This window comes from Aegilops tauschii, chromosome 7 (genome assembly GCF_002575655.3).
Source record: "Aegilops tauschii subsp. strangulata cultivar AL8/78 chromosome 7, Aet v6.0, whole genome shotgun sequence".
Taxonomy (NCBI): Eukaryota; Viridiplantae; Streptophyta; class Magnoliopsida; order Poales; family Poaceae; genus Aegilops; species Aegilops tauschii.
Genome location: NC_053041.3, coordinates 109,341,808 through 109,358,488, shown reverse-complemented (window position 1 = coordinate 109,358,488; position 16,681 = coordinate 109,341,808). Strand labels below are relative to the sequence as shown.

The window sequence follows — 16,681 nt, the reverse complement described above, 5'->3', positions numbered from 1 at the left end:
GTCTTCCATGGGAGAGTTGAAGTTCTTCCTCGGGTTCGAAGTGAAGCAAAGAAGAGAAGGAACCTTCATCAACCAAGCCAAATACACCCAAGACATGCTTAAGAGATTCAAGCTAAGTGATGTCAAGCCGGCTTCCACTCCAATGCCCACCAAGTGCCAACTTGACATTGATCCCAATGGTAAAGCGGTGGATGAAAAGGTATATCGCTCCATGATTGGCTCCTTGCTTTACTTTTGTGCATCTAGACCGGATATCATGTTGAGTGTGGGGATTTGTGCACGGTTTCAAGCCGCACCTAAGGAAAGCCACTTTGTGGCGGTCAAGCGAATCTTTCGATATTTGGCTCATACCCCAAACTTTGGCTTATGGTACCCAAGAGGAGCAAACTTCAAGCTTGTAGGATATTCGGACTCCGATTGGGCGGGAGACAAAGTGGATAGGAAGTCCACTTCCGGAGGGTGCCAATTTCTTGGTTGCTCTTTGGTGAGTTGGTCTTCCAAGAAGCAAAGTTGTGTGTGTCTCTCGTCCACCGAAGCAGAGTATGTGGCGGCCGGTAATTGTTGTGCACAACTCTTATGGATGAGGAAAACTTTAAAGGATTACGGTGTCATTTGTGACAAAGTGCCTCTTTGGTGTGACAATGAAAGTGCCATCAAGATTTCTCTCAACTCGGTGCAACACTTCAAGATGAAGCATATTGAGATTCGGTATCTCTTCATCCGGGATCACATTAGGCGAGGGGAGATCGAGCTCAACTACGTCAACACTCATGATAACCTTGTAGATATTTTCACGAAGCCCTTGGATGAAGCAAGATTTCGCGAGTTAAGGCATGAGCTAAATATCATTGATTCGAGCAATGTTGCTTGAACCCTTGCACACCCCACCATACTCAACTTGTTGACTTGTTTAGGTGTAGGCATGGACATAGGGGGAGTGTTGTTCTCTCAATGAACTTTCCCTCCCCCCATTATGCATAAACTAATCAACCTCTTTCACATTAGCCATTTTTTATGGTACTTGTACTTCAAAGATGAGTTTTGGTCATGGGCCCAAGGTTAAAATCTTCGCGGCGCCATACCTCCGGACTCAAACATAGGTGGCCTCGGCCACCGCCCTCTCTTGGAGAGGCGTGTGCTTCTTGTCCCCTTGTGCTGGTTTTGCGTGTGTGTTTGCCCTCGTTTTATTTTTTTGTCGGTTTCTTTTCTTGAGCTTAGCCGTGTTGGCCAGTCTTTTTGCGGCTGAGCGGTACTACCGCTGGGTGTGCGGTACTACCGCTTATGATCGTCAAGCGGTACTACCGCTGCGGGGCGGGCGATGGGGGGTTATGTCGGGGCAGGGGGAGTTGTTTTTCTCCCCCATACCCATTCGCTCCACTCGCCTGTCCTCTTCGTCGCTCCAGCGACGTCTCGCCGCAGGAGGGCTTCGGCCGGCCGCCGTCCTCGTACCGTCCCTCTCCATTTCTTCCGGGGGAGTCGATCCCCACCGCGTCCTCTTGCCATGGATGCCGGTATTGCCCCCTTTCCCGTTCTCTCTTTGCCTAGATCTCACATCTAGTTGTTAGGGGCAATAGGCATTGTTCTTCTCGTTTTTTGGCTTAGTCGAGGCTTGAGTAGGATGGAGAGGGCTTCTAGGCCGGTTGGATTAAGGTTTGGTAGGTTTATTTTTGAATTTGGCATCCCCGGTAGTGCCGGATCTGTTCACGGCAGTAGGGAACCGCCGTTCCTCGTCTAGAGCGGTACTACCGCTCACCTCGGGCGGTACTACCGCTCGCGCGGTACTGCCGCGGTTAGGTCGCGGTACTACCGCTGCATGCCCAATTCCATCTTTTTCCTACCACTTTTTGATCGATGTTGTTCTGTTTGAAGGCTTATGCTCTTTCTTATGTGTTGTTTCTTCTGCTCGTGTGTTTGGCTCCAGGTGATGAACATCCTGAGCAGCAAGTCCGCCGTGTCAACCCCGGACGTGCAACGTCAAAGCGCTACCACACCTCTGAGTCAGCGGGTGCTTCCTCAAGTGCGCCACCTCCGCCTCAACTCCATAAGAAACCTGCCAACATGCCGAAGCCAAGGGGCAAGACTATGACTGAATTGACTGCCAAGGAGTTCTGGGAAAGGCGTCGCCGCAACCCCTATGCGGAAGACCAAGAACCCAATTTGGTCAACCGCCCGTTCTGGAACCGATTTCAGTTTGCCGTCTACTTTGATGTGATCAAGGCCAAGAAGAATCTCTATGTTGATGTACGCTCCATCGACACGGATGCCATGGAAAAGGACCCTGAGTACTTTGGCGAAGCCCTTCATATGTGTTCTCAGCTGACCATACTCAGAATCATGCAGTTCAACAAGGACTTTGATGCAGATTTGGTGACTCAATTCTATGCTACTGTCCATCTTGGAACTGATGAAGAAAGGAATCTGACTTGGATGACAAATGGCAAGTTGCTTTCTGTCAAGTGGAAGGCCTTCATGGAGTTACTTGAGGTGGAAGATCACGGGCTTGAGACTCCTATCGGCTTCCGCCCTCACCGCAATGCAAACTCCACTCACAAGCAAGCCCTCTGGCCCTACTGTACTGTGAAGGTTCACCCTGTGACTAAGAAGGAAACCTATGAGCTGTCTGCCTTTCTGGATATCCTTCATCGCGTCTTCCGTGAGACTCTCTTCCCTCGTATCGGGAATCTGGATATGGTCCACTCCTATCTCGTGGACATGCTTCTCTTCTGCCAGCATGAGAAGGAAGCAAACACTGGCGAGTCCCTGGACATTTCTCATGTTATGTGGTCTGAACTTCTTTCTGCCGTTTTTGAGCGCAAGTGCCCAATCTATGGTTCGTTCATCATGTTGCTCATTGAGAAGGCCTGGGCACGTGTCTATCCCAAGGTTTTGCTGGAAACTGGAGAATTGGTTTCTCATGAGATCAAGCGTCTGAGGAAGAAGGACAACTGGGGCACCCCGGCTCCTAAATCTGGGGGTCCATCTACTGCTGCTGACATGGAGACCGAGGGTGAGGCTGAGGCCGATGATGACGATGAGGACTATGAGCCTTCTGGAGCAGAGCCCTCTTGGGCAAAGAAGCTCAAGTGCAAGATGAAGAAGCTCTTCTGCATGGAGTCTCATGGTTAGTACATGACTCATGTGGCTGAGAAGCAGGCCAGGGGGCGTCACAAGGAGCTCATGCGTCAGTTGGGTGCGACAGTTGCCAGCGGTTCTGAGGGCCAGATCACTGAGGAGGAGGAGTGGATTCAGCAGCACTGTCCGTGGACCGATTCAGACACCGAGCAGTTTCCGACTGAGGATGGCAGTGCGGATGACCCCGCCAGGATGTGATGAGGGAGCTCCTCAGTTTGCTATCACCTGGACCCGTAGCAACGCTCTTTGACCTTTTGGTGTCTCGATGCCAAAGGGGGAGAGAGTTTAGGGATTTGTGCTTTGTGGTGTCGTCGTTTCTTTGTGGTGTCGTTGTGTTTTCTCGCCATTTGCTTTGTTTGGTTTTGTGCCAGTGAGACCTAAGTTCCAGACATATGGTGTGAGACATATGCTACCTTATCTTGATCTTTGTCTATCTAGTACTTTGGTATCTTATGAGTTGCTTGCTTATCCTATTATATACCCTGCTCTCATGTATCCTTTGTAGTTCTAAGTATTTTTACTTACATGTTGTATCCTTGTGTAAATCCCTGGTTGTCATCAATCCACCAAAAAGGGGGAGATTATTAAGGCATATCTCTCTAGATGTAGTTTTGGTGATTGATGACAACATGTTTGTGGACTAATCGTGTGCTTTGAGCATTTCAGAGATTCATCCTTTGGCACGAGACGATTTCTTTCCCCTCGGAGTGATTCTCAAGACGGTGTAGCTCTTTCGTTTCTATTTTGGTGAACTAGTTCCGTAGGAGTCACCGTACTATCAAGAGGGGATCCGCTTTGGTAAGGCTAGGGTGGAATCAACACGTACACATCCTTTTCACACCCTCTGAGCCTTCCCGCTTCGATGGAGGTTCCATTCCCATTCCTCTTGAGTTCATTTTGGTCCCAGCGGTAGTACCGCTTAGGAGTCACAGGCGGCAGTACCGCTCGGCAGCGGTAGTACCGCTGGTGGGTCCTCAGTCGTAGTACCGCTGCGGTACCTTGCTCCTACCGTGTCGACTCGAGGGGGTCGCTTCTCGTGTCGGATTGTGCGGCACTAAGCAGCGGCAGTAGAGTGGTAGTGCCGCTTATGAGCGATAGTACCGCCCTACCACCGCGGCAGTACCGCACCGGGTCCAACTCCTGCTCTCTCGCCAGCCCTCCCAGTCGGCACGGCAGTACCGCGAGGGGGAGCGGTAGTACCGCTGGCCGCAGCGGTAGTACCGCCCTCTGCGGGGCTGTTTGGGGGGTAACGGTTGGATTGTTCCCCCCTCTATAAAAGGGGTCTTCTTCTCCAAAGTTGACCTACCTCTTCCCCCAAAAAGCTCCATTGTTGCTCCAAGCTCCATTTTCGCCCGATCTCTCTCCCTAGCCAATCAAACTTGTTGATTTGCTCGGGATTGGTTGAGAAGGCCCCGATCTACACTTCCACCAAGAGAAATTTGATTCCCCCCACTAATCCCTAGTGGATCTTGTTACTCTTGGGTGTTTGAGCACCCTAGACGGTTGAGGTCACCGCGGAGCCATAGTCCATTGTGGCGAAGCTTCGTGGTGTCGTTGGGAGCCTCCAATTAAGTTGTGGAGATTGCCCCAACCTTGTTTGTAAAGGTCCGGTCGCCGCCTTCAAGGGCACCAATAGTGGAATCACGGCATCTCACATTGTGTGAGGGCGTGAGGAGAACACGGTGGCCCTAGTGGCTTCTTGGGGAGCATTGTGCCTCCACACCGCTCCAACGGAGACGTACTTCCCCTCAAAAGGAAGGAACTTCGGTAACACATCCTCGTCTTCACCGGCTCCACTCTTGGTTATCTCGTCCCTTTACTTGTGCAAGCTTACTTGTGTTATATCCCTTGCTTGCTTGTGTGCTTGTTGTTGTTGCATCATATAGGTTGCTCACCTAGTTGCATATCTAGACAACCTACTTTGATGCAAAGTTTAAATTGATATAGAAAAGGCTAAAAATTGTTAGTTGCCTATTCACCCCCCCCCCCCCCTCTAGTCAACTATATCGATCCTTTCATATATACTGTATATCTTTAACACACCTTAAAAGTGGAGTATTTTGTACTTATACTTACGGGTAGAAAGAAGATATTATGCTCGATTGTGTTATTAAATAATAAATCCCTAATAATAAAACAACTACTGTAATTGTGCATGCATAAGGCACATTCCATTAACATGACAGAAATATATTTACATTTCATTAACATAACAAAAAATATAAAAAAATTACAAGGTGTGTTTTGTCGGTGTTCTACGCAGTAGCCCAACAAAGGCATTTTTTGCTAATATAGTTTACATTGATGGAATAATATCTTTTGGCAATGTACCAATGCTAAGTATCCCATAAAATCAAAATAGTACCACATACACTCTTCCTTTTCTTTTGTGATTTTTCTCTTCCTCGGGTTTATCCGTACAACACAAGCTTTGATCCACACATGTGCCCTGTTGGTTTACCACCGCAACTTTGGTAATATTTTTGCAAAATACCTCCTCAAAAAGCATGTCTTCTAATTTCGTGGCTCTTCCATTGTCGCTACATTGCTTGATATTATGTTTCGATTTACTAAAAAATATGTCTCCCTTAGCACACACACACTAAATTAATGGTGACGAGTATAACATGAATATGCAGAGCATGCAAGAGTGGGTGAATAGCGATAGAGCATGAGTCGTCGTATAGGTAAGACTGGAACCCTATAAAAGGCCGGGTACGATGCGAGGCGAGGGGTAGGAATGGGAGAGGGTGCGGCTGCCTGACGATGCATATGGATCGAGGGAGTGCGTAGTTTTCGCTCAAGCGAGAATGAGGGACACATCCGCATGTTTCAGACGGGTTTTTCGGTTGCCTTTTTTATGCGCTGTCTGCGGGGTCGTGAGAGGTTGAGGCGAGGGAAGCCTTGAAAAACCGAAAGCGGGAGGTGGTTCGGTTCAAGGAATATCGATGGAGGGGGGGGGGAGGCCAATCGACCCAGAGGTGGGATGACAGGACGAAACGACGTACGTATACACCTTTAATAATAGAGTTTTTCCTTTTTGCATGGCTTTAATACTAGAGATAGATAGATATATACTGCATATCCCTAACACACATTAAAGTGGAGTATTTTGTACTTATACTTACGGGTAGAAAGAAGATATTATGCTCGATTTTGTTATTAAATATTACTAAATATTTATCAAGCCCCAAGCGGCAAACCCTCGGGCGCATTTCACTTGTGTGTGTCACGCTTTCCATTTCCTATCCACCTCCCTCGCTCGCATCTCCACTTCTCCACCTGCTTTCCTCTACACCGCCTAGCCGCGCCGCCGCGGCAGCTCCAGCCGCCGGCGCCGCCCCTGTCACGGGGCGGCACCGCTCCCGCTGCGCCGGATCTAGGTACACACCGTGAGCCCCCCACCCCACCCACCAACCCACAAACACGACACACACTGGTTCTGCCACCGACCTTTCCGGCTAGTGCCGCCCGTCTCCGACGAGAGCGGGAGCCGTCGAGGCAGCGGGCTTGCGCCTACGCTGTTCTTGTCACGACGGGGGCCGTCTCGTTTCCCCCCTGCCACCGCAAGAGGAGGAAAGACAGCAAGATCTAGGGTTTAATTACCTCTGTTTTCTCGTGCGATTTGTTGCTCTTTTTGGTACACAGCTGCGATTAATTTCACCGAAATCTGGCAATCGGTTGTTGAGATCTCGATTTTTTGGTGGATCCAGTGTCTGACATTAGCAGGAAGTTGCAAGTGCATTAGTGGAAAGTTGAAAGTGTTCAGTTGAATTTTGGTGCATACTGTTTTATTGAGAAATTGGGGCTCGGATCTCTGGAAATTGCTAAAACGTTGCGGGAAGTTAGCATGATAAGTCTGCTAAAATGTTTTTTCCTTCTGAAAGTTCATCCTAAATTTCTGAAACTTCACGTATTTTGAAGTACAGTTTCATTTATTTTGTCTGAAATCTCGTGGGGTACAGTTCAGACTTTGTTGAAAGGTGGTATGAATTCTTATAAAAATTGATTTAAACCTCTGCTTGTGGTAAGTTCTTTTTGTCCTCGTTTCAGTTTTGAGAGTCAGCACAGAGCTCGGCATAATGTCTGAAATGGAAATCCGACAGCCCAATGTGTCTGTTGGAAAGGAACGGCTGGCTTTCTCCTGAGCAGTGACCTGTAGCTAGAAAACTTGCTAATGAGTAACTAGATGTTTGGTGATCTCAGCCCATGAGTTACCAGATTCCAAACAATGCATGTTTTGGGCAAAATTCCTATGAATCTTCGTTATGGCAGGAATATAATAAATACTTACTATAGTCTGGTTTCCTGAACTCCTTTATTTATTGAAACAGAGGGCGCAACACAAGATGGTGCATCTAAGATTTACTGGTGCGTCCGATAGTCGCTCGAGCAAATCACGAGAGACTATAGGCGATGTGATACATGGCAAGGTATGCTCTGTGTGTTATTCAGCCCTAGGTTATAAGTTTACGATTGCTTTAGAATATGTATACATGTTCAATTGGTGTTTATGTAAACAGTTTTTTGCATGTGAAACATTTCCTGTATTTGTACAATGATGGGTACTTTATGTGGATTTTTTTCTTTCGAGAAAACGCATGAGAACGTGCGTTTCATTTCATTGTAAAGAGAGAGTTGTAGTTACATTCCTCCTAGGAGGCGGTTACAGAATCCGAATTAATGGACGTCCCAAGTCTGGGGGGTAATGGCTCGGAGCCCTAGCGTGCCCGCGTTTGCCCAAAGGGCGGCCTCTTCCTTGATCTTCGCTAGCAGGGTGTTCATGGATGGGCACGCTTCGTTGAAGACGCAGTCGTTGCAGTGTGGAATTTTACATGACACATGAATAAACTGAATTCATCATGGGTGGGGGAGTCGGACTGAGTAACAACAAGTGGTTTTAGTTCGATTGGGAAGCGTATTACTAGTGAGCAGAGAAACCACACAAATGATTGTGTGCTGCTTTTTCTTAATTGTTGACTTTTAAAATGGGTAGAGCCTTCTTTCTAAAAAAAAGTTCTTGGTGAAATCGGGATGCTAATTGTGAAATTTCAGGAACCAGTTTTGTAGTACTCCTTTTTTCTTCGCTTTTCTGATTATTTTGCAGTCTCAGAAAATTGTTTCGAGATGTTCCCAAAATTTGGAGATATACTTAAAGAAAGCGGCGATGGACTTTTTTTGGGGGAAGAGCTTTAAAAAAATATGAGACGTAGTTTTGGATATTTGCTAATCATCTTCCAGCGAAAATTCACACATCTTGCCGCACACCAGTTTCTGAAAGTTTAGATCTACTATTTCGTGCTCAACACCAAAGAAATAGAAAAGATGCAACAGTCGACTACTTTTGGATATGCTTTTCAGAAATTATGTAGCGAGCTTTCAACATTTTCAGATTAACTTAAAAAAAGGATGTACTTTCACAAAGTTGATGCATTTCAAGTATTTTTATGAGCTTTTAAAATCTTATGAAATGAGCTTCCAAAAGTTTGCTAACCAAGTTTTATTTAAAAAAGAGGCGATTGCCCAGCCTTAAAATGAGGCTCTTACAAGTGAACAACAAGTTCGAGTACAAGAGAAGCTAAAAAAGTTTCGATACAAGGCCGCACGCCAGACATAGTGACACAGTGCATGCGAATAACTAGAAGAAGAACAAAGCAGTCACACTCGGACCTTCAACACCACCTCCAGCACGCGCGAGGCTTACTCCCTAGCCATTGTGGTTTCGTCACAAAGTGGCTCGAAGGACTTGGCACCTTGAGCGAATCCTACTGATAAAAAGATCAAGACGCTGCCGATCCCGCGAACGCCCCAAGAGTCTCCATAGCTACAACAACATAACATTTGTGTACACAAGATCACCCGAGTGTCTAAAACGTGTCCCGCCATCAATGCTTTGTTGCGAGCCATCCATAAGACCCAAACCATAGCTCCGAGCCCCACCCACGCTAGCCGATTATGCTTTGCCACAGCCTGTTGAATAAGAAGATGAAAGTCCGCAAATCCGGCAGGGTTCCACGAGCATCCCGTGGCATCCCGAATAACACTCCACATATATCGAGCCAGGATGCAGCAAAAAAGAATAAGGTTGCACGACTCGTCGTTGCCGCACCACATACACTTTCTATTACCCGGACCATGTCGCTTAAGAACTTGGTCACGGCCGGGGATTTGATTCCAGCCACTTGCCGGAGGAAAATCTTGACCTTAGCCGGAATCCTAGCCTTCCACAGCCCACACACGTCCCACCTACGTACTACCTTAAATATCTCTCTGTATAGAGAGTCCGTGAAAAAAAAACTGGACCGCTCAAGCCGCGAAGATACCTCGTCCCTGTCCTGATTAATATGGACACTCTCCAAGTCGCGCCTAAGGCTTTGCCAATCCGTCGCTTCCATGTGGCCTAGAGATCGCCTAAACCCTGGTTTCCAACAACTACCATCCCACATATCTGCCACCCTGGCGTCTGGGGCATCGCTGATGGCAAAGAGCCTAGGGTATGATTCTCGGAGAGGCATGTCCCTAATCCAAACATCCCACCGAAATTGGGCCAGTTGCCCATTGCCAACCTGAAATCTCGACCCCAACCCGAGAAGGTGTTGGACTTTCCCAACTGCTTTCGCAAATTGTGTCTGCTTCACATTTGCATTAATCTCAATCCCCTTGTTCGGAAGGTATTTATTCCTAAATATCTGAAGCCAGAGGCCCCCTTGACCGGTTAATTTTCCATGCCCACTTTTCAATAAGACACCAATTCATTATCTTGGTGTTGATCACTCCCAAACCAAGTCTCAAGAAAATTAGTTTGCATCTTTCAACACACCATATTTTGAAAGGCTTCTTGTTTTTGTCAGATGACACGAATGAAAAACTGCAGCTATCAACCATTTACAAGCTAATGGGAAATATCTATTGTGCTTTCAAAAAATCATGATGTCTTTTTACATTTTTCACTAGGACTTAGTTTGCGTCCTCTCATTAGTTTCTTTGGAACAGAACAAAGCAAGCCTTCACAAGTTTTCATGCAGCTGGACTCCGTCTCTTATAGTATTCTGCTATTTGCATGGAAGTCATGTATGTCAAAATTGGAAACTGGTTGGTATATGTCATGCACAAACGAAGTCTTCTCCACTCTAGCATGTTCGTTGCACCACACAGCATGCATAGCCATCATAGCAGTCAGGAGTCAGGACCTTGGCCTCCTCACCTCCATCACTAAACTAATTTTTTTGGCACATAAATATCTCTAATTTTCAGTAAGTCCACTAGGGGACGCTATATCAGGTTGGGTATCGAAAAGAAATACATGGCATTTTTGTGCAAGGAACCTTATTTTATTCATTTGGTCTACTCTTTGCAGTCCCCTTGCAGCTGGCATTCTATACACAGTCAAAGTCAAACATTTTCAATAAAACTTTGGCTGCAACATCTAAAAAAACTAGGATTAGGTAATTGAAAACCATATGAACATTTTTGTCAACGGTGATCTAAAGTTAGTGATGATTATACAGGATTTGCTTTTTTGTGCAGTGGAAAGCCCTTGGCTAGGTGCTTATGCGTTTTTTGTGCAGTGGAAAGCCCTAGGCCAGGTGGTCAGCCCAACGCAAATGAAAACATTACAGCTACCAAACTATTTTCTGCGCAAGTGTTTTTGAAATATGCACTAGGCTTTCAAAAAAGGCAATGTATCGGGTGAAAACGGTTGTTCAGTGAAAACCCTTCACAGAAAACCCCCTCACATGTCTTAATCTGGTTGTACAACTTCATCTCCTGCCTCCGATCCAATCTAATCCCTGTCAAAAGTCAAAACACATCACCGCCAGAGCTCAACAGGGACCCTGCGCTCGCGATGCTGAGCAATGAGCTCGAGCCCACCACTTTCCAGTCCTTCTTTTGGGGCTACGTCTCGATGCCCGACCAACTCGTGAAAGCAGCGGTGGCCGGCAAGCAAGTGCTACATGGCGGGGGATTTCAAAACAATATGTGATCTTCCTTGCTGCACACGCCCTTGCTGGCTCGCTCTCTCGACTGCTTCTGAGAGACACCACAGCAGGCCCTGCCCCCACATGCCGCAGACCACGAGACGGCTTAGGAACCCCTCTGCGGAAAACTAGCTTAGTTGCTTTCTTTAGTTAGTTGAGATCTGCACCTAGAGTTCATATCTCTGCTCAATTTTGCCCTTGTTTGCTACTTGTTGTAGAGTCAGTTCGGCAATGTGAGCTAATTGTATCGTGAATCTGATTTTTTTTGCTTTGTATCATGACATCAGAGTTCAGACTTCGGCTGTTTTATCAGAACCTAAGAAACCTCATTGGAATTAGAGTCTATTTGCCTTTCGACTGACCTGCAAGTTCTTTTACTTAGGAGCTTGCAGCCGCAGCCCCTAATTTCCTTGAAACTGAAATTGATTGCAAGAAGTTCTTCGAGGGTTCAGATTGATTGGAAGAAGCTGGCTGCCTGGGACGGATTTCAAACAAAGTATTACCTGCAACTCCGAGAGGCAATAGTGATCCAATCTCACTTCCAACCGATCACCATTGTTGCAAAGTCCAAATCAGCTCCGCGCCTTGGCAGAGTCTCATGCCGGAGCTGCTGTGCGCAGCCACGGGAGGTCGTGCATAGTTTCTCCTCGTCCGTACAGAAAATCACGGTGATCTTCCGCGTCCAATCCGAAAGTCATTGACGCCCGCGACCGCTGCACCCGCCCGGCGATGTCAGCGATTCACTTTGACATGGATTAGATCGGACCAGAGGTAGGGGATGAAGTTGTACAACCAGATTAATACATGTTAGAGTTTTCCTGTGAAACGTGTTTAAGTGGCTGAGGGGAATCCCACCTCTCATGTAATCCATCCATTTTAGATCTGATGGTTAGGAGGGAAACTTTCCAGATTTTCACTGAACAACCGTTTTTGCCCTTGCCTACAAAAAATCGTGATGAGTTTTCTAATTTTTCGCTAGGACTTGGTTTGGTTCCCTCTCATTAGTATTTCTCTTCTTTAAATTACTCAAAAAGCCTTTCTTTTAATCAAAGCCCTATAGCATCCACATTGTTGAGGTTAAACAAAGGCTAAAAGGGACAATTCACCTAGCATCGTAGGATCAATTGGGAGGTTCTAAGTAATGCTAAGCTTGCTGTTTCTTATTTTGTTAAATAAATAAAAATGGAAACAAAAGGCACCATCTTAACACATGTGTACGTTGTGCTTAAAAGATGTGATTGAAAAAGACACAAAGATACATAATGTTTCCACCATAGCTGGTTATGATGCGGATCAGACCTCGAGGTGAGGCTCGATCCATTGTTAGCCCAATCTTTCAGGAACTCTCCTGATCTCCTCCATACCCACTAGTGGTTGCTAGATTTTAAATGGTCTTTGCAAATCCCCGAGGAAACAACACCCGACCCCTCGAATCGAAGGAATAACATGGACAGACCATATAGTGTCACCTTGTAATCTCACACCGTGGGAGAGGCTTATGCATGGATTCTGAAACTTGGGGATTTTTACATAGCTTTCCCGGAACTGTATAAGAGGACTTTAACCCACAAACACATGGTGTCTATTAATCAAACATAACATGTCTTACATGGCACACACCTTGGCTGTTTGTAGTGTACAGCCGACTTTCTAATCTTGACCCACACGTTTTGACCGATATGGAACTCTCACATACCAACACGGAAAGAAGCAATCTTATGTCTAATTTAAAGATTTTGCTACTACTACTAACTGAACCTAACAAGCTTGGACTCCATGCGCCATCTTAATCCTCGTGCCAGTCTTGCAGTTCTTCTCTTTACCTAGAAGAAAAAGAAACATTAACTCTAAACTTATTTTTATCGCTTGCTATTTGAACAAGCCATGGACAGGGGTGCGTGAAGTTAGCTATCCATGTGCCAGAACCATGAGTTGGTTTCGAGATCTTATGGGTTTCAGCTCTAGCCTACCCTTATGAGTTGTTGTTGTTCCACATTTTCTGATGTCCACGTGAAGGTGGTATTGTTGTTGTTGTCGTTCCACATTTTCTGATGTCCACGTGAAGGTGTTGTTGTTCTACATTTTCTGATGGCCACGTGAAGGTTTAGGAATAGGAATTCTTTGCATCTCTTCCTTGATTCTTTCTTCGGAACCGAACAAAACAAGCCTTCACAATTTTCCATGCAACCGGACTCCACCTCTTATAGTCTTCTGCTATTATTTGCAAGCCTTTTCCATTCAGCCGGACTCCACCTCTTATAGCCTTCTGCTATTATTTGCATGGAAGTCATGTATGTTCAAAATTGGACAATGGTTGTCCTGTGCACATACGTCATGCACAAATGAAATTTCTCCACTCTAGCATGTTCAATGCCCAACACAGCATTCATCGCCATTGTAGCAATCAGGACTTTGGTCTCCTCACCTCCATCACTATTTTTTTGGTCACATAAATATCTCTAATTTTGAGTTTATTGGGAACACGCGCAGCTTCAGTAAGTCCACTAGGGCTGGCATTTTTTTGCAACGAACGTTATTGTATTCATTTGATCTTCTCTTTACAGCTCCCTTGCAGCTGGCATTCTAGACACAGTCAAAGTCAAAACATTTTCAATAAGACTTTGGCTGCAACATCTAAAAAAAACTAGGATTAGGTAACTGTAAACCATATGAACATTTTTTTGTCAACGGTGATCTAAAGTTAGTGACGATTATACAAGATTTGATTTTTTGTGCAGTGGAAAGCCCTGGGCCAGGTGGTTATGCCTTTTCTTTTTCTTTACTATAAGCTCTCTCCCTTTTTTAAAGAAAAATTCCCCCCTCCGTGCAGGCCATCACCACGAAGTTATCTCTTCCAAAAATCCGAACTATCATTAAGAAGTTGACTCCTAGACAGAGGGACTTGGTCAGGGCTCGCGGATTTGGAACAATGCTGGATATTAATTGCTCTCAGTTGCCAAGGGATTTGGGAGTTCGCCTAGCGATCTGGTTTGATTGTGACAGTCGAACTGTAAATGTTGCAAATGTTGGCAGCTTCAAGATAAACCCTTTCACAGTCCACCAGATTCTTGGTATACCGTTGGGTGGTCGGTTAATTGACAAGATAGCAACAAGTGAGGCCAGGAGGGTCATTGCTGAAGACACCGGAATACATTCTACTGGGCCTAGCATTTCACACCTGATGAAGTTATTGTCCAATGACCTCACTGATGAAAAGTTCCTTAGAATCTTCATGCTCATTTTATTGTCAACCTTCCTGTGTCCAACCAGTCACTCCTGTGCGAGCCCAGACTACTTCAATGGCATTGTTGACACTGATGATATCGCCAACTATGACTGGTGCAGCTTTGCATTAGACTGGTTAGTGGAAAAGATCAGACAGTTTCAGATCTCCTTGTCCAAGCCAGCCGTGAAAGGTAAAGAGCAGTCTATCTCTCTTGGAGGATGCTTGATGATTCCTTTGGTGAGTTATTGTCGCTTACATAAATCTTCTATGTGCATTCTTTAATTTATTATCATTTCTTGAAGGTGGATGTTTTTCCTTGATATATGCTTTTTGTAATGGACATGGTGTAGGTAATGTTCTTTGATTATCTCGATCTAAAAGGAACAAAGATTCGCAACTGCATCCCACGGTTACCAGCTTGGGATGATAAAGCCATCAGCGCGTTTGACAATATAAATTTTGCACAACTAAAGGTTAGTTAAAACTCTCTGTCTGTCTTTTTCCATCTCTTTTTTTTCTTTTCTGTTTCCATGTTTCTCTATGCTTCTCAGATTTTTTTGTCCTTTTTTACTCACCTTGCTCATTTTGGGTTTCCCTTTTTCAGTTCAAAGACATAACTAAAACATGTTTCATGGAAAAGCCATCATGTATTCCATCGTCTCATTCTTTGCCAAATGGAGTTGCTCAGTTCATCGACGGACTTATCCCATCTGATGATGATGTGAGTATATGGAGTATCTACTGTTTTCTAACAATGTGCTGTCTCTACTCTTTTCTAACAATGTGTCATCATTTTCATGTCTCAGTTCAGGGCAAAGATGAAGGAGATGTGCTCCGAATTTTACAAGACGTCAATGGATGCATGCTTTAATGCACTACAGCCAGTCCTTGCAAAGCAGATGTGCACAATGGTTGAAACTATTCAGAACCAGGTCAATAACAGAGCTTCATCATCTTCAACACCACCAGTCAATGAACTGACCTGCAAGGAATGTAACTCACAGAAATGCACAATGCGGGATGGTGTATCCGCCACACCGCTCCAAACAGTTATAGATGCAGAGTTTCACAATCCTTCAGTGGGTCCAGCACTGGGTACGGTAGAGAGCACTGGTGGTGGTGATATATTTCATTACGACCCAACTGATGAAGATGTGGTTAATGTCCTGCTGCAATTACGCCGCCATGGAGGGTCTGTTATGGGGGATACACCTTTTGGTGCCCTCGTTGCTGACCAACCTGTTGTTGCCATGTCAAGTGAGCAAGATTTTGGTACGGAGGATTCGCCGTCAGCTGCTACTGAAGTTGGGCACCCAGAAAACAATCAAATTTTTGCCGCTGAATGCTCCAGGGCCTCCAAGAGGCACAAGGCACATTGACCTCGCTGTTTACATTGACTATGAATCTGAATCCTCCAGGCCCCTGAGAATTCAGAAAACCAGAAATTCAGCTTGTGGAGACAAACAGAAACGTCAGGTTGGTCATGATTTTGCAGAACAGGTCCTAAACCCCCAGCATCCCCAGGTTTCTGCATCGATACTAGAACGCATGAGAGCTAATCCCGAACCCTGAACGATTCGATTGGGTGCTTTTGCAAAACCTGTACTGGAATTATCCTGCTCTGTTGCTAGCTGAAGCCTGACAATCAGAATGGCCGAAGTTATCTTGTCGTTCTAAAAGAGTGAAGTACTTGGTTTGGTGGACTATAGAGAACATAACAGGTCACCGTTTTAGCGATTTCCTAGCCTCTCATGTTGTAAAAATTCGTTGGATGTTGTATTCTCTCGAACTGCAATGCTATTCTGCCTGATGAATGCCGATTTGAACCCTGAAATGGCATGCTCTACTCATTCTGCTCTTGTGCTTCTTGCTACAGTTTTTTTTTACATATCAGAGGTTAGAGGACTCTGGTAATAACGTCACTTTTAGGAAGTTGTTAATCTCTCGACTTGATAGTACCATTTTTATCACTATTGTCCCGTCCTCAGACATTACCAAGGAACTTTTTCCTTGTCTGCACCTTTCCCTGAAAATAAGAGAACTTCCTTGGAGTGGGAATTCAGAAATCACATGCATAGATTCTTCCTAAAAAAGCCAGAATCATAATTTTTTTTCTTGGTTTATATACATTGAGCATAATAGAAAGCTTCTTCGTCCGACTCGACCGTCACGGCAATTCGTGACCATTTCTCTCAACTGCCAAGTACCAAGTACCACTAACCTCTCCTCATGTGCTACCAGTAGTACAAGTAATAGACAGGTCGACCAGGTGGTTAGACATACGAATATACAGTAGATTAAAGTGACGCATGTGCCTTGCCCTTCTTCTCCCCTCCCTTCCCTT

General features: G+C 45.5%; 1 protein-coding gene across 1 annotated transcript; it reads left to right on the top strand.

The window, feature by feature from the left end:
* Positions 1 to 6,336: 6,336 nt before the first annotated feature.
* LOC109753353 (uncharacterized) lies at positions 6,337 to 16,171 on the top strand. Its single transcript, XM_020312255.4, has 6 exons — positions 6,337 to 6,515; positions 7,467 to 7,565; positions 13,942 to 14,574; positions 14,688 to 14,810; positions 14,942 to 15,058; positions 15,144 to 16,171. Exons 2-6 carry the CDS (start codon positions 7,482 to 7,484, stop codon positions 15,714 to 15,716), a joined length of 1,530 nt encoding a protein of 509 aa, XP_020167844.1. The 5' UTR covers positions 6,337 to 6,515; positions 7,467 to 7,481; the 3' UTR covers positions 15,717 to 16,171.
* The last annotated feature ends 510 nt before the right edge of the window (positions 16,172 to 16,681 follow it).

Coding starts and splice junctions, on each gene's coding strand:
- LOC109753353 (XM_020312255.4), top strand. CDS start 7,482: ATGGTGCATCTAAGATTTACTGGTGCGTCCGATAGTCGCTCGAGCAAA. Junction 14,575..14,687: donor GATGCTTGATGATTCCTTTG/GTGAGTTATTGT, acceptor GACATGGTGTAG/GTAATGTTCTTTGATTATCT. Junction 14,811..14,941: donor TAAATTTTGCACAACTAAAG/GTTAGTTAAAAC, acceptor TCCCTTTTTCAG/TTCAAAGACATAACTAAAAC.